Source organism: Toxotes jaculatrix, chromosome 5, assembly GCF_017976425.1.
Source record: "Toxotes jaculatrix isolate fToxJac2 chromosome 5, fToxJac2.pri, whole genome shotgun sequence".
In the NCBI taxonomy this organism is placed as follows: domain Eukaryota; kingdom Metazoa; phylum Chordata; class Actinopteri; family Toxotidae; genus Toxotes; species Toxotes jaculatrix.
Window position 1 is genome coordinate 28113352 of NC_054398.1, and position 27669 is coordinate 28141020.

At 43.7% G+C, this 27669-nt stretch overlaps 1 protein-coding gene across 1 annotated transcript in view; it reads right to left on the minus strand.

The window, feature by feature from the left end:
- Positions 1–115: 115 nt before the first annotated feature.
- Positions 116–27669, minus strand: part of LOC121182355 (RNA-binding Raly-like protein) — a 32370-nt gene continuing 4816 nt past the window's right edge. The window contains exons 2-8 of the mRNA XM_041038817.1: positions 26683–26755; positions 15868–15918; positions 7850–8043; positions 5667–5780; positions 4109–4260; positions 2911–2962; positions 116–496 (exon numbers count right to left, since the gene is read on the minus strand). Coding sequence (XP_040894751.1) covers positions 2924–2962; positions 4109–4260; positions 5667–5780; positions 7850–8043; positions 15868–15918; positions 26683–26747 — 615 coding nt within the window. The 5' untranslated portion in view covers positions 26748–26755 and the 3' untranslated portion in view covers positions 116–496; positions 2911–2923. The remainder of the gene's footprint in view (positions 497–2910; positions 2963–4108; positions 4261–5666; positions 5781–7849; positions 8044–15867; positions 15919–26682; positions 26756–27669) is intronic.

A 27669-nucleotide genomic window follows, 5' to 3' on the forward strand; every position in this document is an offset into this window, starting at 1 on the left:
AATCATTTCAGTTCCTACACGCAGAAGTAACAAAAATCATATTATCATTACAAACACAAAACTCCAACACAAGTCTGTTTTATGAAAAATATCTTTACTACACTCACATTAAAATACGTAACATTCAGCACTGAGAACAAACACAAATCATCAACAGCAGAAACGACACTGAAGCCAAATGAAGTGTTGTCATATTTCCAAAATGATTCTGTAAGTTCAGTCACAGAATTTCTTATTAAAACATTTCAGTATTATTTTTTTTTAAATTTGAAATAATGTTGAAGTATAAAGAGCCACTACTGTACACATAAATATTTTCAAACCCACAATTATTTTTACATGAACGTTCTGAACATATTTACAGTCAGTCACAATTGTCCATGTTGTCCAGCTGGGAAAAGATGCTACAGGAAAAGTCTTAATGTGTTTGGCTTGGCAACAGTTTGGTGACAGTGCTCTCCATAAAAGCCCCCATAATCAGATTTTCACCCAAAATCTGGTGAAAAAACAAACAAACAAAATAAAGTGAGTAGTTGGACATTGGACCAATGTGGTGGAAAGTAAAGGTGTAAACACACTTATTATGTATTTACATTGGCTTAAGTAAAATACTGTGCAGTGTACCACAGAAGCTTCATCTTCATAGGACAGTGGGGTGGAACCGGACATAGTTGCTGCCAAAATTTTTATCTTTATTTGTAGAAATGAAAGTGGAAACTAACAGTCTGAAGTCCTGACATCAGTCCCTGCATGCTGCAACCTTTACTAACCTTTATCTGCGTGAGAGCAAGAAATGTGAGGTGGTGCCCTAACGTCAGTCGGAGGATTTATCACTTTGGTGGGGCACAGTGTGGTATCTTTTCATGGGGCCCCTGACCATACCAAATCCAGCTAGGCTAAATTTAACTCAGCAGTTTGACTCGATTAATTAGCCAGCTGACTGAACCAAACAGTATTAGCTGATAAACTGAACTGCTTGCCATAATTCACAGGCCCATCTGGTGAAAATGTCACATTCACCCATGTTAACATTCGATCGCACCATGGCGGTAAAATGTCATCTTCTCATTTATATCCACTACATGTCATTTTAATTTCAGGAAATTGCCAGAGTCTATATATCAGTTTACAACGGATTTCCTGAGTGAATTCGACAGTAAAATTCACCCAGAGAGTCATAAAACCGTGCTCACTGAGCCTTTCACACAGAACTATAATGCAGTCCTGTACACAGCTGGTTACACATAATGACAACAGGCCTGATGAAAATAAACTGTGTGATAAGGAGCTGCCAGCTGCTGCCACACTGACTTATATTAACACAGATCAGACTGGAGTCCAACACAGGAAGCAGTTGGTTAGAGTGATGAATGAGGCCAATATGATCTTTTTTGCTAAAGAAAATTAGTTTTTTTTTTTTTTCAGTTTTGGTATGGACCACAAAGATAGTACACACAGGAATACAGTACATATTATGTCCTGTATAAAATATAGAAAGAATAATAGACCTCCAGTCGTTTGGTTACTGTAGAGAGAAGAGACCTCAGGATCAGGGACTGATGCTATTTGTGTGACAACTGAAGATCTGCCACACAAAGCTCATGAATTTGAGTTTTTGGTGGGTACACAGTTTGTTTTAAGATGCTGGAGAGAACAAAATCAAATCAAATCAAATAAAGTGCTCGCTGCTATGAATCATCTGTCTGCAGAAAGTTCATTTTTTTTACAGTTAACACACAGGTGTGGCTATATTGTCATATGTGTCAATAAGTTAGCGTGGAGCATCGGACAGGTGGACTGTGGAAACAGGAAGTAAGAAGTGAGTGATGGACAGTGACTGACAGGTGTGGAGGAGAGTCAGGTTAGTTCATGTCCCCCAAAGCCTCCTTGAAAAGCATCCCTTCCATCCCAGCTGTAACAGACTCAAGCTTCTGCTTCTGGAAAGCGAACAGAATGAGGAGTCTCCGGGTGTGAGATCATCTCACAGAGTCCAGAGACACATCAGTACAAACTGTTCCTTTTAGATTTCATACTGAATACATGTAACAACACGAAACACCTGCACCATCACGTTAAATGTGATGATTCTTTTAAAATGAGCTTTTTGTTATTTCCGTTAAGAGCACAGACCTAACACACATTTAAAAATCCTATGTTTGTGCTTAAAAATCAATCAGTCAGTTTATTCTATGAACCAAAGAAGTTTAACCAAAAAGTTCAGATGGTTTTTTTTTTTAGTTTAGAGAAAGCTCAGCGGTTGTTACTGTTGCCTCGGATGCTTAATGGATAAATGGCCCTCAGACCTAATTAAATTCAGATTGTGTAAACAGTACTTTACGTTCTGACCATTTCCCAAATACTATCAGCTTTTTACCTCCAAGCAGCAACTGGTTTCAGTTCATTTCACCTCTTTATGAAGAGCACAACTTTAAGAGACTCAGAAACACGCTGCAGATAGTTGATTCCTCAGCTTCCTTACGGACTGTGAGGGAGAAAATGGTCACAGCTCTCAACTGTATTATCAAATGTATGACAACTTTAGCAAAACATCTCACAGTGAAGAGCAAACTGTTCCAAAAAAAGTTGTTTCATGATGAGGTGAAATGAACTGAAACTGTCTGGAAATCAGTCTCATCGTTTCCTTATACGTGTAAAGTATGTGCAGTTCTAGGTGAGAGAATGAGTCTGTGTTTTTCTTATTGTTAACAATTCCCATAAAATGCATAAAATCTACAATACCCAGCTGTTTTAGGAAACGTAGGAGCCACAGATAGAGGGAAGTCAGAAAGTCAGAGAAGGAATTACAATTGTTTGGTTTGGTCCTTTAATTGTATCTGCTGACAATAAGGAAAACAGAAAATCTAAAACCAGCCTGGGCCTTTGAAGCGTCTCAGTCTGAGGCTTTCGTACCTGAGCTGCTGCATCACAGGTCGTCCTCCAGATCAGACTGATGCTGCTTTATCTGGAAACAGAGACACTGGGTCAGTTTAAATATGCTGCAGTTAGCCTCCATTAACACAGCCGCCCTCATCATCATCATCATCATCACTACAGTCACTGTAGCCTCATCTCCAGTGGATGTAACCCACACGTACATTTTCAAGTAATTTATCTCCACACTCCACAAAAATCATTTCCTGTTCATACTAACACACTTTGTTGCACACACACTCACACACACATACTCACAGACAAATGGTAATTACTAACAGTCCCTCATTCACACACACACACACACTCGGTTTCTTCCTGTCAGAGGAACAATGCAGCAGATTAAGGGCCGGTCTGTTCTGTGCCTCCGCTCAGATTAATGAGGCAGCCTCGCTCTGTCAGGCAGGTACGAAGCCTGCAGGCTAATTCTATATCATTATGTTTTCCCTGTAAAGAAACAGAAACAGTGAAAGCACCCGTTCCTCCGCTGCGGCTGATGGGCTTCACACCGCTGAGTTGCTGAACACAAGGACCTGCGAGTAAACACAGCGTCGTCCACCACAGATTATGCAAATTGTCTCTGAGCAGTGTGAAGCAATGAGACACATTATTGCTGTGAAGACAGGTGAAGGACTGGAGCAGATAAACAGCATCTCCCACCATTTTAGTTTAACATCAACTACAGTGAGACTCACTTGTCCTTTTTCTTTTGAGACAATCTGAACTACACACACAAACATTCAGTCCATCACTTTATTTTTTAAACTCTGCTTTGGACTGAAAAAAATAAATGACACTGGACTAACTGATTAATGACAAACAAACAGCACAGTGACGTGTTTCTGATGAACTGACAGACATTGGTGTTAATCACTGGCAATCCACTAGAGGGCAGAATAACATTACCTTCTGTAGTGAAGCTCACTGCACAGGGGGCAGTTACTGGGGTAGTCATTTACCCTGTAGATGTGGGTGTAGCTGGGGGTAGCTATTGGGAAGTTTGTGTGGGTAGTTTAAGTAGGGATAGTTAGGTATCCTGTGGGGTCGCTGTTGGGGTACTGGGGGTAAATATTTAGGGTTAGGGTTAGTAGTAATGTATTTTTACCCTGTATGGGAAGTAATGGTATATATTTACCCTGTGGGGGTAACTGTGGAGGTAGTAGTGGTATATATTTACCCTGTGGGGGTAGCTGTGGGGGTAGTAGTGCTGGTAGTGCAGCGGCTCGTCCTCGCTGGCCTCTCCTGGTTCAGGACTTTCTCTCTCCAGACTGCTGACTGAACCTCGGTGAGGAGACCCAGACACACTGGGCTCTCTGCTCTGAGGACACTCTGACACACATACACACACACAGAGTATTACTAGCATCCATTAAGACTTGAAGCATGGAGTTTTAACAGGGGTCACTGGGACACACGATTACTGAGGACATCCTGTCATTCATGTCCATACATGAGAGATCATTTTAGGGAAGGAACTTATTTCTCAGAAATGAGAAATTACTGATATTATTTTTAATCAGCATCATTATGGAGAATAGATCCTCTGGTATTTTAAAGCTCAACTGTCCTTCTTTGATCTTTGCTACTAGTTGCTGGTTAATTATCAGGTGAACTGTTAGACCGATTTTTTATCTCACACTGATCTTCTCCCAGTCAGTCAAACAAAGTCAAGATGTCAAAATTAAAACCTGGGTGTTCCGACACGTTGGGGTTACATAGAACCTTTGTTTCAGCAACATCTCAGTTTCCATATTTCACAAGCTTCACACTGAAATTCAGCTGTTTAAAGCGGTTTACTGTTGAATCAGCAGTTCCATGTATCCCAGGCATTTTCAGTAGAACAGGCCTCTTTAAAATGGAAACTGTGACACTGAGGTTGTAGTGATGGATTTTTGGCTTTAATGCACAGGTTTTTATTATGGACTGCAACTTTCTACTAAACTGTCAAACAGTTTTTTTTAATTTTAGTGTCAGAAAAAAATGTTGAATTTATCTAAAGAAGTAAAAACTGTCAACATGTCACTTTGGATAATTTCCTCATCTTTTTATCCTTGTGAGGACGAACCAATAAAAACCAACACACACACACACACACACACACACACACACACACACACACAGTTGGTTGACGACAAGATAACTCCTGAGCGCTGAAGGGGAGCTTATGAAAGGTTATGAGGCCGGTGTTTATCGCTGTTTACCTCGCTGTCATAATCCACGCTCCACTGGCGGCAGTTTTGTCATTGAACCATTAGTCACAGATGCAGTATGATAGCGGATCACATCTGATGGTAAACACACCGACTCGGTCTGCATCACCAAACGCCACAGTGCGACTCCCCCGCAGATCATTTGCAATAATAAACTTCCATTTGAAGTTCAGTCGTTCTCTGGATTAAACCTGGATCAGATTGATGCACGAGGCCGATATTGTTCTTTTAATAAAAGTGGGATCTCTGTCTGTGTCGACTACCTCTGGTGTGATGGACATGATTCATATTGACAGATGTCATGTTTATTAAAAAAAGACTTTGATGTGATTTAACATTCCAGCAGGAAAAAAAGGAATCTTGGATCATCCCCTCTCCATCCATCAGGAAAACAAACTAAAAAGGAGAATTTATGAATAAAATGTAAACAACAGTGAAATGTGTAGCATGTCTCAAACTGACTGACAGGCCTTCTACACACACACACACACAGCAGAAACAGTCTCCACCACGTTCAGTCTGTACCTGAGCAGTCCTTCCTCTGTCTGTCCATCTTGTCTACGCAGTCTAACAGGCCGTCGATCTGGACCTTGATCACGGTCAGCTCCCTCTTTATGGCAAGAAGCTCCGCCATCTTCACTGCAGAGAGACAGACAGAGAGGTTTGCTGAAAGAAGACAGACGATACATGTCCCTTTACCGTTTCAACATGACAAATCAGGTGCATGAAGAAACTGTTTCCCCAGCTCAGTGTGGAGTCAGACCTCAACGCCCTGCATCAGTGTCCGACCTCACTAACGCTCTAATGTGGCAGAACGGGAACAAATCCCCGCAGCAGGTTCAACATGTGGCAGAAGGCCTCACCTGAAGAGGTGAGATGTTCAACAATCACATACAACTGTGTCCACACACACCGTTTGGCAGGTAGTGTACTGTGTCTGTTTTCTTGGTTACCCGTGGCAACAGGATGAAAATACCCAAAACACAACATGGCACATGAAAGATCACTCAGAGCTGTTTTTTTTTTAAAGTCTGCTAAAACACTTAAAATCAGTATGGACCAGAGTCTGGTTTTACAGCTTCATGCAGAGGCAAATGTCATCCATTGACCCCCGCAGTCATCAAACCTGTAGTCCTGCACCATAACTTCGTCTCAGCGCTGCACTCCCACCTCCCTTCCTCTGCAGGAGCCTTCGCCCTCGCTGTGCTCTGTAATGGACCACCGGAGCCGCCGACAGCTCGCCAAACGACCCTGAAAACTACTTCACCACTCAAAGCTTTTCGACCTCGGAAGCTGGCAAAGGCAATCTAATTTCTCTGTGATGGGGCGCAGTAAAAACTATTAAGGCTTGTAATAAACTAGTATAAACAATTCTTATTTGCCATGCACTATTAACTCAGTCTAATTGCGAGCGCTGATAGGCTCGGCTGGGTTATAGCAAGGAGGAGAGCCCCGCGGTACAGAAGCTTTTAATGAAGAGACCATCTGGCAACCCCCCTCTCTCCCACCCCCATCCGCCTTCTCTCCAGCACCCTGGGGCCCTACCACGGAGACGAGCCATCACGCAGGCAGGAGATAACACGAGCAGGGTTTTAGGAAGGAAACGATCCTCGGAGTGCTCCACGTTTCCACGGGGGGGGGGGGGAGGGGCTCACGTCAGTTGCAGATTTTTTTTTAAAAAGCAAAATATTACACCCGTAAAAATGTGAACTCCCGGGCCGAGTGTCTTCTGTGGCTCTGGAATTTAAAAGCCTTTAATTGGACAGGGTTGAGGCGTTTAACACACCTGTGTTTCGACCTCCGCCATCAGCAGCGTGTTGGTGTCTCTGGTCTTCTCGGTTAAAAGCTTTTTAACATTCAAACCCACACAAACGCCTGACCTGTTTCTGCCACCAAAACGCAGCTTCACTTTTAATATTTCTTTTCGTCCTTTACACTCCGCAGCGTCGCAGTCATAACCCCGGTTATGATTATTTATGATCTCTTCATTTCGTTCAGTGACTGCGTGAATCTCAGCGGATGGATCAAACCGCACAGCTCTCTGGGCTCATAAATACCTTTGAAAAAAAAAACAAAAGCACAACCCAAAAACATAAATCTTTTATGAGAATACAGAACTTGGAAACTTTGCATTGTGGAGATAAAACACCCAACGTACAACATGTAGGTTTGCATGTTAGAATATTGAATACATACGCTCAACATGCAAGTGCAAAAATATGGAAATGGAAAAAAAGAGTGGACTCAGGCATCTTAATAATCACTTGACAAAAAGTGGCTAGAAGCTTAGGCCAGGTCTGACTGTTTCATATTAAAATCAAGTAACCTTTCAGAAGAGTACAAGTGGATGATAAAATGTTCAGGAGCTGTAATTATTTGATTTTATTTTATTTTGAGTATGTGATTTTCTGGCTCTTGCACAATTTCAGCTCATTTCCTGCAATTTTCCATCATTGCTGGTGGTTGTAGTTGTTGTAGTTGGACTCAGATGTTGTACCGTGTGTTTTTTTGTCCTCTGTGTTCGAACAAAAAAACTAAATCTGCATGTTTGGGGAAGAAGTGTAGCTGCTGGGGTTTTTAAAAAAGGAAAAAGAGGATTTATCTGAAACAACTCACTCACTTTTAGTTAAGTACAGTTACAGTTACAGCACCTTTCACACTGCAGAGACACAAACATGTGGTGTGTGTGAACACTGAACTGCTCTTACATTTGGTGTTGCTGCTGCTGGAGGAGTAGGAGGAGGCGTGCGTGGTGTTGCTCTTGCTAGATGTCCCTCTGCTCTTCATCCTCAGAGCCGCTGTGGAGGAGGAAGAGGAGGAGGAGGAGGATGAAGGACGGGGACGTTTGACTGGACTGGGATCCACCGAGACCGAGGAGGGGACACGCTGGTAGTCAAAAGCCCTGCGAGACACACACACACAAGCTTTAAACACACACACACACACAGTGTCCCATAATGCACCACTGCCCGAGGCTCTGCCATCTCTGCAGTAACATGCTGCTCGTTTGGTTGTCTGTTTTCTTCCTGTAATGAAGTGGAGGGTAATTTATATCATGAATGTTTGTAACAGAGTGAAGAGCAGCTCAGTCTGAACTCATTCATATAAAAATGAAATCAAAGTTTTAAAATAAATCAGCTGAAGACAAAATGTTCTTCCCTGAACATCAATGCTCAATGAAATCGACATTTTCTTTACTTTTTTTCTTTTACTTTTAAAAGCAAAGGTAAATTAAGTAGAAAAAGAAGCTGTAAGCTAATACACTTCAGTACCCATGAATCCCCCAACCCACACACACACACACACGGTTTGAGGCGGACTGCCGGCTGAATGATGACCTGTCTGTTCACACAGCTCTTTAGTATTCAGGCATCATATTCATACAGCAGCTATTTATTTTCATTTCAAACTTCTTCCTCCATTAGTTTGATTGGCACATTCAACCTTTAGCGGAGATGAACGATCTGGGCCAGACTCTGTTTCTCCTCCATCAGTGCATCAGTCACACCGGCCAGTATTTATCCAGTATTTACTCATGAAGTGTTGTGATTAGCTGCTTTATTAAACCTACTTTCCATCTACCTGCTTTGCGTGTGCATCTCCTACATTTCCCAGGATGCCTCCCAGCCACCCTATCAATATCAATACGTTTTGAACATGTGCTGATAGTGAAGACATGAGGCTGGAGGTTCCTTCTCTCCCATCACAGCTGATTCCTCTGAGCCGCTGAGCTCCATTGTTTCCACAAACTACTAAAACACAGCAGTGACCCGCACTGTTACACTGGGTCACATCCATCACCATCAACACAAAGACTGCCGTTGATTCTGACACACACACACACTCATAGCTCCTTCCATAATCAAAATTGTCTCAAAGCGCTTTACAGAGACCCAGAGTTTGACCCCAGAGAAAGCACAAGAAAAAAAAAAAAAAAAACAGCGAGAAAATTAAAAATGTTTAAAACCTGTCTGAAGGACGTTCTCTCTGCTTTGTCCACTAACCTGCTAACCTGGGAATAACATAACCTGTAATTCTTAAAAACGTATTAAAATGATCTACAAAGAAATTAATTGAGAATGAAAGCTCTGCCATTATTATGTAGCTCCAGTTGAAAGTCGACTGAAAGTGAATTTGGTCTTAAACCTGCAGCAGCTGTTTCCTTTGAGTTACCTGCTGGAGGTGAGCTGAAACTCTCCGAAGGACAAAAACGATTCATCACATAAAAACCTGCACTGATTTCATGTCATCAAATAATCCCACAATCCCTCAGTTCAGTGTTTGCTCCCTGTCTTCTCCCTGTTTCGATGGCGTGTTGCTGCTCGCTGACACTGACGCTGACGCCGTGTTTTCTCCTGAGGTTGTTACTGTCTGTTAGTGTGTGTTGTGCTGTGGGTAAGAGCTGACTGACAGCTCCAATTTGATACAGAGAGCGATAGAGGAGGCGATGGGGAGGACAACGAGCAGCCTTTCCTCTCCCTGTCAACCTCTGCTGTCTATCACAGCAGCCATCTACAGCTGGAGGAGCAGTGGCTGCAGGGGAAACATGAATACACTTCATCTCATTCACTGTCTCACACACACATACAAACACACACCTGCATGCACCCGCTCATTTCATTTCAAAAGATGCTTCAGTGCCGTGGAAAAATACATTTACACTTCAAAAGGCCTGGGGTAATAATGACACGTGTGCCATGAAAAACATATAATGATGTTCAGGGGATTTTCACGTTGACACCTGAAATTCATGAAATCAGACGCATCGCTATAAATTAAACTCCCCAACAGAATATTAGGTGTTTAAAAGTAGCTCCACCTCAACCAACTACAACATCAAGATACTGCTTATATATCAATACATCAGACGGCTCCTGAATCTAAGAGTCCGGGAGGTTTTCTCTGACGGAGCCGCAGAGATGTGACTTCACTTCTCCTCATATATTTTTATCTCCTTCTTATACAGTTCAGAGTTTTTACGTCTGTTTTTCTGAAGAACTTTGTCAGACAGTTTACTGCTGTGACAGTGAAGTACAGCAGCAGCACAGCAGAGGATTAACATACCATCAGCAACACACACACACAAACACACACACAGATTCACACCTCCTGCTGTGTTTGTCCCTGCAGTCTCAACACATCAGGATAACAAGTGAGTGTGTAAATAAATGTGTGTGTGTGTGTGTGTGTGGTCAATGGGGGCTACTGTACCTCACTAAGCCGATAATCCGCAGCCCGGCAGATAAATGCCTATAAATATTTACAGGATGGCAGTGTTGACACGGCCGAGCTTTACATCCTGTCTCACTTCATACAGATTCCTGAACAGTTACTCTCACACACTGAATTAATAAATAAATAAACAAACACTCCCGATCATTCCTGCAGGCCTTTCAGAGAATGCAGTGTGCATGAAATATTGGCTGGGGAGTTGCCCTGCACCAGATAAATGATGAAGTGAAAGAGATTCACAAAGGCAGAGGTTCATTATGTTTGTGTCTTTATGTTAATCTGACCGTGTTGAACAGGACGATTTTTTTTAACCATTGAAACTTCCACTGAGTTTCTTCCTGCTCGCAAAGAAATAAAGTCTTTTTATGTGCAGCATGAATTTCAATCACAACTGGACACAAAACAAACTGAGCTGTTCAGATAAAGAGGAAGTGATGTGGCTCATTTTCTAATTATTAACTGTTCAGTGATGGCAACATATTTTTATGTTTGTTACCTAAACATATTTTACAGTTACAGCTGTCAGAGGAAACATTGTACAGATGTGTTTATGTACAGTGTCATTTCCTTTAATTCATTTCACAATAACAAACAGTTTAGAAAACTTCTTTAGGAAAGTATATGACAGCAGACGTTAGCATGTCTACGAGGAGCTGAGGGCAGTGACAGAGCTACAGAAGCTTCTGGATCATCGCTTATGTTAGCGATAGCTTCACACCCAGAGTTTACTGAGGAAAACCAAACTCTCAAACATCAAACATGCATCGCGTGTGTACAGTGGTGGAAAAAAAGTTTTCGGACACCCCATGCATTAGTTTCCAAGTGCAATTTGTTTTTGTACAGTCACAGCCACAATACTAAACCAAACCTAAAATCAGCCATTAAAAACTTAAAAATGATTAGCTCCATAAAAATACTAATAACAATAAACAAAAGAAATCATTTCTTTTGTTTGTGTCTGTCTGTCTGATGCAGCCACACCTTGTGAAATACAAAAAAGATTTTTCTGCAAATATTTCATGATAATATTTGAGATTGTGTAAAATTTTAAGGGTGTCCACCACTGTATATATAGACATCAACGAAATGAAAACTACATGACGTTTCCTGCAACTTCCTGCAAAATCTACCGTGGATCAGTAGGAGATGGGAAGCAAGCCGCACACACCCGCACACACACCCACACACACCCACCCACCCCAACCTCATCCCTCAGGTAATGTCACATTACTTCTGCCATTGTTGCTGAGAGAGGACAGTCAGAGAGTGTTGTTTTCAGTGATTGAACAAATGACTGATGCCGTCGTCGGAGTCAGACGGTGTCAGATTGTCCCACAGTAACTGAACCACCATCAGAGCCGCACTCACAAATGAAAGGTGTGGGCTGCTGAAACGGGGGCATGTGTAAGGAAATATGTGAGGAAAAGACTGATGCAGACAAGAGAACGGAGAGGGGGAGGGAGTGGAGCGTTTATCTGAGCGACTGCCTGATGCCAATGCACTCATTTTTCATGTTGTCAGGCTCTTTCTCTCGCTCTGCACTCGTCTGTTGTTCTCTCTGTCCTCTGCTCCTCTCTTTCATCTTCTGTCTCTTACTCCACAGCTTCCTCTCCTCCTCCTCCACCTGTCCTTGGCAGCCTGTGGCAGGGCGGTCTGCCAATGTTTGGACGTTTTGCTAAATCTTTTTTAACCTTTATTTCGGGGAAAGTCGGGTGAGCAGGCGAGGTCGCTGTTTTTCACGATCACTTTGTTTCACGTTCAAAACAAGCCGAGAGTTTTCCACTGCAGACGAAGGCGACGGTGCAGGAGCAGGTTCCCAATCAAACCACGAATCAGTTCATCTGCTAAAAGATGAATTACAGAGCTCTGATCCAGTTACAGTGCACAGAGCAACAGCACATTTTAAAGCTTACATGATTGCACTGGTCATTTTTACAACCTTCTTGGGCTTAAGACGTGTTTCTCAAACCTGCAAAGGGAACCAGGAAGTTTCATTTCAAATTTACACCTGTGTTCTTGGTTAAGTGCCATTTGATGTAAACTGAATGAAGTTTAAATAAGAAAATAATTTTAAAAATGAATCTAATAATTAATACCACATTTGTATTAATTTAACAGTTGATCTGTCAGATCTGTCATCCTCCTCCTCCTCCTCCTCTCTCTCTTTTATTAATCTCATCTAGTCAGTGCCACTTTCCTTTCCTGTTATTTTCAGGTTCATGTTTTCTCTCGTCTGTGTATTTGTGCTGTGTAGATTGTTTGTCACATGTTTATAGGTCTGTAATACAGAAATGCTGACAGAAAGACAAAGAATTTATGACCTGAACGTTCTGGAAACGTATGCTTTGTTTCAGGTTTAATATGAGTTTGGAGTAAACTGTGCCTGGAGCAGCAGCTGAAGCCGTGGACTGTTTACGACTGTTTGATGGAAGAGTTCCAAGCATAAAACATTTCTTTTTGTCGTTTACAACACTTACGCTTTGTGATGTGTGTATTTTTAAGATATGCTTGCGTACTACAGACAGTTAAATATTTCTTTAAAGCACCACAGAAAAGCGACACAATGACGTCGAGACGATGATCTGCGACTTCGCTGTGATTTCACCTGCACACAGTGAGCAGCTCAGGTGAGTGCAGAGCGACTGATGGAGGAAGAATTACAGGCTGAGAGAGAAGAGATGATTTATAACAAACTTAACGGCTGCTTTCACTGAAATGTCAGCTTGTTCACACTAAATTGTCGTAGTGGCACATTTCCCCAACAAACACCTGCAGAGTGAGTGTTGCTGCTTTGTCTCTGTTGTCTAGAAATTGCTGAGTGTGTGTGTGTGAGCCGTGTCAGGGACTTTTACAGGCTGTGAATAAGCCTCCTATAAAAATGTGTTTGGAGAACTGCAAATTAAATTCTCACTGTTCGATGTTTTGTCAACAGGGAGCAGTTAGTGAGAACAGTAGAGTTAAATAGAGTTAAACTGAGTCAGCGTCAGTCAAATCTGAAGACAAACGTTTGAACCTTTATCTCTGCTACAGGCTACATGCTAGTGCTACGAGCATAACACCCCTGAATCTGTCACCGAGCTGTTGAGATGCATTGTGGGTAATGTTTTGACAAGGAAGAAGAAAGAAACGATTTGGTTCTGCTGCATCATACTAACATAACAATTTCCCTCTGAGGGATGAATAAAGTATATCTATCTATCTGATCTATCTATCTATCAAGTTTGATTCCTCTTCAAAGAAACGTCCACATGAAATGCTGGAAAATACTTTCAGCTCATCACACCTTGCCTTATACGCTGTGACTCATCTCAACCTAAAGTCCAAAAACAGGTGTTTCCCAAAGAAAATGGGAGATACAGTGAAAAGATCCTCCTGAGATCCAACCTGTGATATACAGTGACAAATAAAACTCAGTGAGAGACGAGACTGATCTGACCTGGAACGTTAGCAGGCCGCTCACCTCAGGACCTGGACCACGAGCTCACCCAGCGGGTCCTCTTATCTCCAAAAACACTGACCACATTCTACATTGGAAATCCAAAAGCTCACTTCTGAGCTTTATCTTCTAAAGTGACCCTGAGGATACTGGAAAGTCTCCTCAATAAAACAGGTGCTCTCATTTGAACACCAGTTTGACTGTGCTTGGCTCAGAGCGGACTTTGAGCTGGGACGGTATTTGGACCGATCATTTCAGAAGAACAGACAAGAACACAGACAGAAAGGCCTGTAGCAGTCAGTACTGACTCAATTCAAACAGAACGTCTGGTGCAGTGACCACGGAAACGTCTGCTCCTCAGATATGAACAACAGTTCCATAAAAGACAAGCGTCTCACAGTCTGTCCGCAGTCTGTCCACAGCAGGATTGTGGTCCTTTCAGTGAGCAGCTCACAGCAGGAAACGCTGCAGTGGTTCTGCTACAGGAAACGCAAGGACACGTCAAGGATCATGTAAAACAGCACAGAGGGAAGATAACACTACACTGTCACGCACCGACACACACCAACACACACTTTCACACACACACTCCACAGTTGAGCTCTTTACCTCTACTTCTTCGCTCCCCGTGTTCATGTCTTCTCTCTCTGCTTTCTTTTTAATTATTACTTTCTCTCCATCTCTCTCATCCTTCTATCACCCTCTCTTTTGCTTACTTCTGTTACTCCCTTGTCTCTTTTCTTTGTTTCATCTCTGCCTCCCTCTATTCTTTCCTCTTCCTCCTCCTCTTTCCCTCACTTCACCTCCTTTCTGTTAAATCACAGCAGCCATTGATCTGAAAGTGCATGTTGTATTAATATGAAGAAAAATGAGAAAATGAAGGAAGTCAAATGCAAAACAAAGTAAAAACTGATAGAAGCAGTTTGTTAACACAGTGAGAACAAACACACTTCCACTTTCCATTTTCTGCATCAGGGCTATTTTAATTAAATGTAATTTAGTTAGACACACACACACACACTTCCCCATGATGTCATTTTAATTCAGTTCGGTTTAGTTTAAACACACACACACACAAATTTTGTTTTTATCACTGCATCAACAACAAAGTTTCAAACCTTATTTAATACGTTTTTGTCTTTACATGTTTTAGTCTTTTTTCGTTGTCTTTAAACTGTTTTCTGAATCCTGTTCTTTATCTAATTGTCTATCATAAATTATTTAATGTTTATTCTGTCATTTTTCCTACTCTTTGTCTTTCTCTCTCTCTCTCTCTCTCTCTCTCTCTCGCTTCTCTCTTTTTTCAGTCTCTTTCTTAATGTCTTGATTTTTATAAATCCTGGTGATGTGATTTTAATCTTCTCCCCTCTCTCTGTCTCATGTTCAGTATTTTGCTCTGTATTTGTTTCTGAGTGTGAATCTGTTTGCCTCTGTTTTTTATCTCCATGCAGAATAATCTAAACCGAGGGTAGATGGAGGGGGGGGGGGGGCAACAGCTGCGCTGATCTTCACAAAATGGTTCTTCAACTGGCTGAAAGCTGAACACAACAAGGTCAAACACGGATCCACTCGCAGTTTTCATCTTTTCCTGGAGCTGCCAGCAGCTCTCAGTGAGAGGCGGATCGTTTCCTGACCTCAGAGTCGAGCGTTCGCTGCCATCTCACAGGAAAACTGCTCACCACTGCGCGCCAGAAACAAATGGAGAGTTAAGGCCGTTCATGTTCTCAGAGAACGACCAATTTCCTCCTCTCAGCCGAAAATGTGCAGCCTGAGCCACTCAGACGCTTTTAGGAGCTGCTGAAACTCTGAAACGCTGAGATGACATCTGAGGTCGTCCAGAGTCGTTTGGTGGGATCAGGACCAAAATATCAGGCAGCTTTAATATCGACGCTCTTACTCTGCATTTTCCCGTCAGACAATGTCCCTGTTTTTTCTGGACGTAGAGTGCAGTCAGAGACAGATGGACTAAACTGCACTTGACTCTCTCACCAGCCTGAAGCTTGACAACAAAGTTGTTTGTACATACCCTCAGACGAGTCCTACTGATGGTTGCCGTACCTGTTATAGTGGTCATCAGGGAATCTGTCATACTCAATCTCATAGTCAGACCTGAGGAGAGAGAGAGAGAGAGAGAGAGAGAGAGAGAGAGAGAGAGAGAGAGGGAGAGAGACCTGAAGGTTACAAACAGACACTGGAACAGGAAGATGAGCAGAGTCGGACGAGAACACAACAATTTGTGTCCACAGGACAGGCCAGTGCACTCACATGTTGTGTATTTGTTTGGACAAACCAGATTTAAGGCTGGACAGGTCAGGTCTCTTACAGCAGGACCTTTTCTGTTAATTAACTAGTTAATCTGCGTAGGTCCATTGATTTTGTTGGATTTTGTTTTCCAGATCTGACTCGTGACTCTTCTCCTGTCTGAGCTGCATCAAACCTGAAATAACAGACCGTCAAGTAATATGATGAATTAAGCCAAAACACCTGAATATCTGTTTGTCCTGAGGGAGAAGGACAGACTGTGGGCGGAGATGTTGGTGTCAACTTACATGAAGATTTGAGTAAATAATCATCATTATAATGCCTCATTTAATCAGATTAAACTCAACAATAACCTGGTGAATATGGGGCAGCTCCACGGGCTGAACCGAGCAGATGGCATCGAACCTTCTTATCACAGAGTCAGAGAGCCTCTGGGCAAGGCAGCACCGTTTTATTAGGTCAACAGAACCGCAGACAGCTGGTACAAGTTCTCATTTTCACACTTTTAGACTAATGCTAGGTGCATACTGGGTGCTGAACTGTTAGCGTGTGAGCAGGGCAGAGCTGTCGGCTGGACACAGAAGGGATTTTGGTGTCAGGCCTCTCAGAACATGAAACAAAGGACAGGGGCTCGGTTTCTGGGGTTTATGACCAAAAAAACCTACCAAAAATGAATGACATTCCCAAATGTCCATGTCGTCCCCACATTCAGTAAATTTAGTGAAAAATCTGTCCTTTCCTCAGCTGGACAGAAGACAACAAGGAGAAGGATTTCTCCATTTATCCACGAGAAGAAATCAATACCCATCTAACACACACACACACACACACACACACACACACACACACACCAGCAGCAGCAACAAGCCTCTCTAACTGAGGACTCAGACTAATAAAGAGAAGACAGGAGGAGATAGAGCCGGGCGGCCGGAGAGCAACCGAGGGATGGACGGATGAAGGTGGAGAGAGAGATAGGAAGGTAATGACTGGTAGGGAAACAGGGGATTTGGAGCCAAATTCATATCCTTCCAGTCTTTTGTAAGCAGGCGTACCATGGCTCCTGCTGCCGCCATCGTTCATCTTCGTCAGCCGTGATGGGAATTAATCAGCGTTTAACGACAGCATCGATCCGAGGCCAACTCAGTGCTTCGGCTCAGCCGTGCGTTTCCTGTTGAGCTGTGTAGGAGCAAAGCTTTAAGCATGACTGTTGATCTGCAGGATGGAGCCATTCCTCTGAGCTTGGATCACGCTGAATGACTCTTTTATGGCTCACGCTGCTGGTTTATCTGTGTAATTAGCTTTGATATTACAGCAGCAGGACCTGAGAGGACGCTCCTCGCTGTGATTATGGGCGACACAACCGGCTATTCAAGTTTTCATAATCCCAGTAAAAAAAAATGTCCTTCAGGCTGGTTTGGATTTTATACGCAACAGTCTGGGCTCTGGTCCACAGTGGTGCGTTCAGGAAACATTAACACCCTTACTTTAAATCCTTTTCTTCCTGGTCGTCACCGCTCAGAGCTGCTGCAGCCTTTTCCAAACCGACCGATTTCAATTCAATTGATTCGTTTCACAGCAGCATTTAAATGGCCTGTGTTACAGGGATCCAATGAAGATGTTGTTTAATGCTGATCTCGTTTGAGTGGCCACATTTAAAGTTATTGTATTTTCAAAGCCCATTTTCACCAGGCAGTTAAACGAGTGAAGCCTGATTCACACGGGAATCACAGATGTGTTTGTGGGGGCAAAGACGGAATCACTACTCTCTCTGGAAAAAAGAAAATAATGTTGTAAAGAACATTCACTATTAAACGGAACAGAGGTCAATACATTCTGTAATAAAGTTAAGCTTAGTGGTGTGAACACAAATGCTGAGTCTCCTGAACTAGAAGCTGAAAAATCAGTATGATTCATCCTCAGGGGACCATGAACACCAGCCGACCGTGTCGATAACATGGTGAGAAAAAACAGCAGCATAAAAAGACAGTTACAGATAAAACCATCTGCAAACCACAGGAGTAAAAACAAGTTAGAAAGTCAGGAGGTGACACTGCAGAGCAGAGTCAGTCTACTGTCTATGAAAATGCTGAGACAGTACTGAATGCTAACTGAAGACTGTTCCAGAGTCGAGGAGCCAGGGCCGAAAAACCTGGATCGCCCCCCCCCTCCCCAACTTTAAATCACCTGCTCTGAGCTGTGTGGCAGCTCACGAAAGCACGAAACACACGAGGCACACGAAACATTGGTTTCCACTAAACATCGGCTAATTCTGGAGGCAAGTGTCATGATGACTCTGCAGATATTCATTATCAGACCGCCTCTGTTTGCTCAAATCATTTGCAGTGTCCTATTTACATTCCAGATTGTGGAACGACCTCTGCAGTTATAACAAATCACAGGAGGATCGGAGGTGAGCTGGACCTGGTCCTGGTGGCATTATTAAGAATCCATCCAGTCCGTCTGCAGCAGCAGAAACAGAAATCCTTTATTCAGCAGCTTTATCTCTGTTTTTCTGGTTTTAAGGGTATTTTGGTGATTTCAGGGACATTTCATCACCTCTGCCACAGAGGTTAAGCTGCTGTCTGTCTGCCTGTCTGCCTGTCTGTCTGTCTGCCCGCCTGTCTGCCTGCCTGCCTGTCTGCCAGCAGGACAGTTCAGCCTCAGGCCACAAGCAGCTAATTAGATTTTGGAGATCCAGGAATCCTGCGGGGATGTTTGCAGGGTCAAGAGCTGAACTGAAATGAAATTAAGAGTGACAGAAATGATGCATTTGGAAGCTGCTGTAACAGTGTTGGAGACTCTCCACAAATGAATTATAAAACACTCATTTGCATTATTTTTTTTGACCAACACCTAATCTGAAAAACAAAGAACTGGTTTGTGTTAAACTTTACAGATGCGTTAACAGACACAGTGACGATCTTCGAGGCAGTTCATTGTTTGTGGCACTTGTGGATTTTGGTTTTGACTTTCAGAATAAAAAGACACGGACAGCAGCGTTCACTGCGTGACGGATGGTGGATTAATGAATCCTGTTTTTCTTTCATCTACAGGATGAGTCGCTGGGAACTGAGAGGATACAAGAGAAGAAATCTGAGCTGACTTTAGGTTTGCACACTCAAATTCACTCTCAAATAAACACAGTGGAATTATAAAAACTGTAGTGGGCTAGACGTATAAAGTTAACACAGAATGGAAAAACTCAAGTAACGTACCTCAGAATTGTACTTAAGTACCATACACAGACTCAACGTCAGTTACCTTCCACCACTGCTGAATAACTGTGAAGTCGTGTCAGTGTATTGACCCTAATCAGAGCGAAGAAGCCCTTTCAGGTGTTAATAAAGCTTTTAATTTGCTCTGTTTCAGACCCTAATGGTGTGATTAGAGAACTCCGAGGCTGTTCTCCTGACGGGAATAATTACACAGCAGCGAGGAACGTCGATAAACAGAGCGAGCGTTTGTGTAGAGAGGGAGAAATCAATGACCTGTTCAAATATTCTTTTTGTCGTTTTGCAGCGAGTGATATGAGAAGCCAGCTTTGTTTGTTTTTAAAAGCAGGGGTCGTCGTCTCAGTGGCGGGAATCTGGTGGAAGATGAAGCATAAGATGGTGTGAGACAGAAAGTGGAGGTGAGTGGTGGGAAAAGCATGGCTGAACTGAACCTGCTCCGACGCAGCACGGAGAGGAGACGTGGCGAGGGAGCGAGGAGGAATTTGCATTTATATAGCTGCTACTTAGCGCTCACTCCCTCCAACACTAATGATAGCATTCAGCATCAAGCCCCCCCCCCCCCCCCCCCCCCCCACACACACACCTCCCACCTGCCCCCTTAACACACATCAAACACACACAAACAGCAAAGTGTGTGTTTGTGTGTGTTCATACATATTCATGTTTTCCTGGGAGAGTGTTTGGTGGCAGGTGAGACCACTGAGCGCTTTGGTTTGTTCTTCCTTGTAGCAGTGATGCACCTCCTCCTCCTACGAACGCACACACGGACACACACTGCACCGCCACATCCATTTATTCTGATTTACCACTCACCCTCTCCAGCCTGCAGTGTCATAAATCAGCGGCAGCCTACTGTAGCGTGGCGTGGTGAGGAGGAGGTTAATGGGCCGTTCAGCCGTGTTCTTGCCACCTCAGTTCGCTCGGCTCGGACCAAGGGGGGCGGGTCAGGAGGAAACGGTTCTCAGCAGTGACCTCAGGCTGCCGCCAGCTCTGAGGTCAACATGAGGTCAATCAGTCAACATGGAGGGTAAAGTGCAGATGAGACCTTATGCCGCAGCCATGTTACTTACTAACTAGTGTCTGACTTGTTTATGTCAAACTTAGATAGTTAGAGCTGGGAAACTCTGATGTATCTGATTTGGTGCTTAATACAGAACTAAGCAAACAAACATGGACGCCTCATGTCACTGAAACCACAGCTTCTAAGCTCTGCTCAGAAAAACAAATTAAAAAGTCCCGCTGACATTTGTAAGTCAGCTCATAAAACTTTTCTCGACAGTACGTAAAACAGCGTTTCCCATCAGCCGCAGACAATCGCGGGCTAAACGTCATGGCTCGGCGGTAGAGGTGAGTCCATGAGCGAACCGAGGGGTCAGAGCTAACTCAGACATGTTGGACAGAGACGAGTGAATCCTGTACAGCAGAGATTAAAACTAACAATAAAAAAATCCTTCAGAAGAGAGAGCTGGTGAATACCTGAGGCTGCCACGATTATAGTTTCTTAATGCAAGCTGTAGTTTTTTTCTCTGCTGACACATTAATCGCTATTTAACTTTCTTAAAATCACAAAGGTTTCAGTTTCTTATGGCAGCTGGTGATTTTTTTTTTCAGTTGTAGTCAAGAGAATAAAAATATGAAGAGATAAAAGATTAAAAATATAATTATTCGTATTGTACTGTGAGCACAGTCACCAAAAAAATTAAAAAAAAATAACAAGTTTGTGCATTGAAGCAGGGAGGTCTGGGAAATGTTGCAGCAGTTTCACTTAGCTCCAAATAACAGTGAACCAGCAACAACACGGTGCATCTGCTGCTCGACCTTTATCTGCATTATTATCTTAATCATGTTTAAATTGCATGTTTTGTCTGCATGTAAACACACCGGGTCGTTTCAGAGGTGATGAGGTGAAACAAGAGGGAAAACAGCAGCCGCCATCACAGCTCCATCAAAGGCGACATTTAAATTTAAACAAGGAGGCTGTTTAGTTTTCTCTCAGGTTATCTTCCCTGTGTGTGTGTGTGTGTCTGTGTGTGGTGGTGGGTTAAATGGTTTTTGTGTTTTGTTTTTGCTGCCTCTTTATCGAGCTGTTATTTTTTCCCCCTAAAGGAAACGCTGATTCATCTCTTTCCACTGAACACTCATCTCAGCAGGGCGATCGAGGGACAAGAAGACATAATTACAGTGTTCTGCACAGCCACACTCTCTCTCTCTCTCTCTCTCCCCCATCAATACTTTCTCTCCCTCTCTCTTCTCTCTCGCCCTCTGTCTCTCCTTTGATTTTTCTGCCTCCTCCTCCTCGGTTGATGTTGAAGTTAATCAGGAGGTGGTAAAAACACAGTTTATGCAGTCGGAGAGTCCACCTCTAACAAACCCACACATCAATGTGAAAACCATATAGACCTGAAGCCTGGCGGGAGCCTGGGGAGCCTCCCAGTCAGCTGATTAAACTCTGATTCGCATTGGATTCAGTGGGAAACAACCCCAGCAGGCGTCCCAGCATGCCGTGCGTGTCGGGCTCCAGTGAAGTTGTTCGTCTCAGAGAATTTAGCAAAAACACCATCTTGACAAAAAAAAATAAAAACATGAGATAAACAGTTGCCGGAGCTGCAGTTGTACTGGTAGCTGCAGTGATATTACATCTGCATTTACAGTACATTAACAACAGTAATCATCCATTTTCTTCCCGATGCTCACAGGCAGAATAAGTGGCCACTTCTCAGGTCTATTTTTAAAACGACAGGAGCCACACGTGTCCTTTCTGTCATTAAACCCATTTCCTGTACGAGAAGACGTCCCTCCTGATTTCAGCAGTCGTAGAAACAAGAATCAGCTGCAGCAGTTTAATGCAGCAGCACCTGAAGAACAGGTGTGTTACAGCACTCTGCGTCTCACAAATTTCCATGTTATTAACTGTTTTCACGAGTGAGTGAAAAGGCAACGTTTATTAACAGCAGCAGCAGCAGCAAGACTGTCTCACCAGAGACTGCAAGTTCACATCCTGGCATGTGTGTGTGTGTGTGGAGCATCGACGACGACGTTTTTGGGAACTGAGGACATTTTGTTTGGTTCTGAAGAAGAAGGTTAAGAGCAGAAGAAGGTTTAGGTTGAGCTCAGGGGCTGTGAGCGAAGTCACCAGGTTACTCAGAGAAACCGAGCTACCTGGGAAATCAGGGAACGCTTGAAATGTTGAAAAAGATTTACACTTCTGTATTAGGGGGCCTTTGTGCATAGGCGCCGAGGCTTCGCCGCAGCTGATGTGCACCTCCTCAAAATACAACTACACATCAGGACTACGGCGTCAAGGGAGATGCCACAGACAAGAACTGTGCTGCTTGTGTTTTCCCCCCCAACATGTTTGTGAAACTGGTGGAGCTGATGAGAGTGAAGAGAACATGAAGGAAGGTGAAGAAAGACTCTGTTTCCTTCTGTTCAGAAACACACATCTGCACTGAATGAGGGTCCTCACAAGTATACAAGTACAAAGGTGTTTGTGTGTCTGTGTGTGTCAGACTCAGTGAGGACGCAGCCATCGATCATACTGGAGCGAATCAGTGAAGCCCTGAAGAGAAATTGTGTAATTGCACAACAATGGCTGTGTGTGTGTGTGTGTGTGTGTGTGTGTGTGTGTGTGTGTGTGTGTCTGACTGTGTGTGTGTGTGTCTGAGACTCTGTGTGTGTGTGTGTGTGTCTCTGTGTGTGTGTGTCTGAGACTGTGTGTGTGTGTCTGAGACTGTGTGTGTGTGCGTGTCTGACTCTCTGTGTCTGTGTGTGGGTCTGACTCTCTGTGCGTGCGTGTGTGTGAGTGCGTGCATGCGTGCGTGTGTGCGTGCGCGCGTGCATGTGTGCGTGCGCGCGCGTGTGTGTGCGTGTGTGAGTGTGTGTGTGTGTGTGTGTGTTCACAGCAGCACAGCGGCTCTGACTGAAAACACTGTGTCATGTTAAACTAACAGCAGCTGGACTCAGTGACAGATCATCCACCATGATGACAAACACAGTCACTTCACACTGACTCAGACTAAACAAACATGGAGACGATCAGACACTGAAGAGTTACAGTCATGTTCTTCTGTTTGATTTGACCTGTTTCATCATTTAGGTTCATGACCTGGAAAATGTGCATCTGAATGATACCAGTCGATCCATCAGAGAAGAGCATCATCCTGATCACTCATCTTCCTCGTCCAATAGAAGCTGTGAGAGGAAACTGTGCAGTGTGCACCTAAGCAGCTAATTACCACCATCATCATCATCATCATCACCATCATCATCACCGTTGTCTGGTCATAGACTCCGGGGAAGCTTTGGGTCCATCACATTAATGCTTCAGGGGTGTCTATCTGAGCACACACCCACACAGCTCTGTTTCCTTCACCTCAGTCCAGAGCTCAGCGTTTCCCCGGAGTCAGTGTCTCTGAAGCTCAGACTCAGACTGAAACTCTGGGACACATAAGCTGCTTTAAAAAGCTTCTCTTTAAAACATGAAAGGACGTCTGCAGGGACAGAAGTGATTTAAAATGCAGGACTGGAGCGTCTCTGAGGGCTTCAAGCCTGAGAGACGAAGCCGAGGAGGATCGGACGCAGGGCAGAGAATCGGAGGGTAAATGATGATGTGATACCATCCAGATATTTGCCCAGTGATAAGTCACAGTGTCTGTGCAGGAGATTCTCCGCAGAGATTTTCACCAACCTGAGATCACACAGACTGTGAGTCTTTTAAAATAAACCATCCCACCCCAGGAGGAGTGTGTCGGTCTGTACCAGACCTCAGGTCTGGATTCATTCTCTCCATGTTTGTGCTTCTTCAGTTTTGGTTCAGTATCTCCTCGGCTCATTCTGAGTTTCTGGTTGTGAAATTTAAAGAGATTCCATCCAAAGGAGAACAGGGTTACAGATAACAGGTTTAAACACACTCATACTCCAAACACAACAACAACACACGTGTGCTGTCCATCAGATATCTGAGGACAACAATCACCTGAACTACCTGTTCTGATATCAAACTAAGAGCTTCTGTGGAGGTGAAACAGCTGCTTCCTCAGAACAATAAACCCAGAAACTCTCTGAAAGACTGAACTAACCTGAACAGGTGGAGTCACTTCCAGTAAACTCTGAAAGGCCACACAGATCTGACTTTGATGAAACTTTGGACAGTATGTTAAACTTTTTCCTTTGAGACCAGGAAAGTTTCTTCCCTTGTGGCTGGTGAAAACTTCTGTCATTGATAAATGGTGGATGCTCGCTGCTCTGCTGTACGTTTTTTATCTCAGGCGAGTTCTCAGCTGCTCCGAGCAGGTTTGATGTCGTTAGTTTTGATTAGGAGACAGAGAAGGAGGTCGAACCCATCTGGAACACAACCTGGTGTGTTCAGATGGGGAAAACACTACACAAAACACACACGCTGCTGACGTAAAGGTGTGTGTGGAGGGAAACTGAGTGTTCAGCCACTTTCAGAAACGCGTCCCTTCAGCGTGTCAGTCTCGTGTGTGAAGGAGGACCCTGGTCACTTCAGTCAGTAAAAGTCGGACCTGTAACATTTCTGTCTGGATGAATGAGTTACAACATAATGTCACACAACGTTTTCACGTACAGAGATCCCAGACCACTGTGCACAGGCCTAAACAACACGAAACTTTAGGATCCACACTTACAACAGTTCACTAAAGGTGAAGGAGGCTCGTACCTTTTGACTGACGTCCAGTCTCCACTGCAGCAGATTTACTACAATACCATTTCACTCTGGACCTGTATTATCTGATCATTAGTGCATTTGGCAGGTTTGGTAGTTCATTTTTACAGAATATTTGTTTTACTGATAACGGACGTGGCAGATTGACAAAGGATTATTTCTAAAAATCCACAACCATCCTCAGTTCGGGCTGTGAACTCTGACCTTTCACCTCAGTTTCTCACAGCAGTTGTGATCTAAGAATTAAAGCACATTTAAGCCCGTTGTGCTGCAGTGAAGAGAATGATGTGAAAGTCTAAGCAGAGTGAACTGTTCTCCCCACAGATCCTTACAGTCCCAGCAGGGCTGGCTGCACGGCTGCCTGGCTGTAAATCCCAGCTCTGGCCGACGCAGAGTCGTGTTCCTCCCAGCTTTAATCCGGCCAGCGGCGGGCGGCGGAGGGATTTGGAGGACGGTTTGGCTTTAGTTTGCATGTAAACAGAGAATGAGGTTAAAGCCGGACAGCAGGCCCATCACTCACTGTCAGCTTCACACAAACAGAAACGGCAGAACCACTGAGCAATGACCACCACCCAATCAACAATACTGCTGCTGCTGCACTGAATGGGACCACTGTTACTGCTGCTCCTGTCCTCTGAGCGAGTTCAGCCTGTAGAATACTACAACAACAACAACTGCCAAGCAGAGGCGCGGCTGCATGAACTGCGTGGGCAGCTGTTTTGGTTCATGTATGTGCAGCAGCACAAAGCGCAGATAAAGACTCTTCAGGAAATAACAGTGATGACTGAACAGTGCAGAGCACCGCAACATGAACACACAGACGCACAAACCAGCAGCCACAGGCGAGAGGTGTTAATGAGAGTGATGGTGACAGAAATAAATTCCTGAAATGTTGGTGAAGCTTTTAAAGCCTCTTTGATCGCATCAAACCAACATCAGTGTCATTTCATTCATTTGTTCTATGAGTCTGTGGTGGCCAGTGCCATCCTTTACACTGTTGTCTGCTGGGGCAGCAGCCTGAGGGTGAAGGACACTAACAGACTCAATAAGATCATCAGGAAGGCCAGCCATGTTGTGGGGGAGGAACTGGACTCACTGAATACAGTGTTGGAGAGGAGAATGTTGTCCAAAGTTGGGACAATATTGGACTCTCCCTCACACCCTCTCCACCATGTGCTGATCCATCACAGAAGCTCGTTCAGCAACAGACTTATTGTTCCACGCTGCACAACAGAGCGACACAGGAAATCATTCCTGCCTGTCGCAATCAAGCTATATAACTCTGGACTGTAAGAATCATGGACTCATGTATACTGTGTGTATGTGTAAACTATTAACCACAAACCTCATGTACATGTCTGCAAATATTAAGATGTCTTATTTTTTTTTCTATTTTTATATTATTTGTATATATTGTTCTGTTTGATATTGGAGTTACTGCAATATTTTTACTTGATTTTCATTATACTATACTTTTATTTTGTTTTCACTTCACTTATTTATTCTAGAAATGTTTTCTCTTACTACGCACTCTATGTGCAATTTTCCTCTTTTCTTCATTTTCAACTGGGAGTTGTAAGTAACAGTAAGAATTTCCCTACGGGGGATTAATAAAGTTCTTCTGATTCTGATTCTGATGATTGGAACTTAATAACGTCCATCGGCTCCACCAGTGGAAAGCTGCAAACTCACCTGTTGGTGGCGCCGCTTCCTCTCTTAGCTGTCGTGGTGCGACCTGCTCTCTGCTCGCCGTTCATCCTGGTGTCTGAAAAAAAACAAGCCGTCAGATCGGGTTAGACACTGACACCTGGTCGCTCACCGCCTGACCCGAAGGAGACAGCGATGAAGCTGGACAGGTAACACAGTGTGACCCTGCTTCAGGCTCTCTCTCTCTCTCTCTCTCTCTCTCTCTCTCTCTCTCTCTCTCTCTCTCACACGCGCACGCGCACGCGAGCGCGCGCCAGTAAACAAACACCTCCCATACACAACTATACGACTCACACAACTAACTGATGAGAGACTACTGCACAGCTACTCACACACACACACACCCTTAACGAGCGGCCTGAGAGTCTAATTGGCCTCCATCTGTCACACCAGAGTTAATTTTCTCTCTTCCTTCGCTCTTCTCAGCAACAAACACGGACCTGTCTGTCAGACTGAGAGCCGCGGACACTGTCTGAGCTCTGAGATTCATTCATGAGCTCTGAGGGAGTGTTCGGACGGACGCTGAGATGCTGCTGTTCCTGTGAGAGTCTGAACAGAACCATAATAATGTTAATAATGCCGCGCTCTCTACTTCGCAAATACGTAAATTAACATTCACACATCCTTATTATGTTAATAGAAAATGTAATCCTGTCAGCCTGTCTGCACATAAACCTGATTTTTAGGAGACAGCTGAGCCGCTGCTACAACACTGTACTGTGTTAGGTTGGATTTCCATTTTCACCGACCAACACGATACAAACAAACTGAACGGCTTTAATTTTAATCGTGAAACTGTTGCTGTGTGAACTGGATGGCTTGCCTTGAGATTGTGTTTTTTTATTGTGACTGCAGACTTGGTTTCCTCAGTAAGGACAGAAGCTTTTCAATATGCGGCACATTTCTCCTGAAGCCACGAACAGCAGAAGCTGAAACTGTCAGAGCTGATTACTGTTGAATACTTTCAGGGAA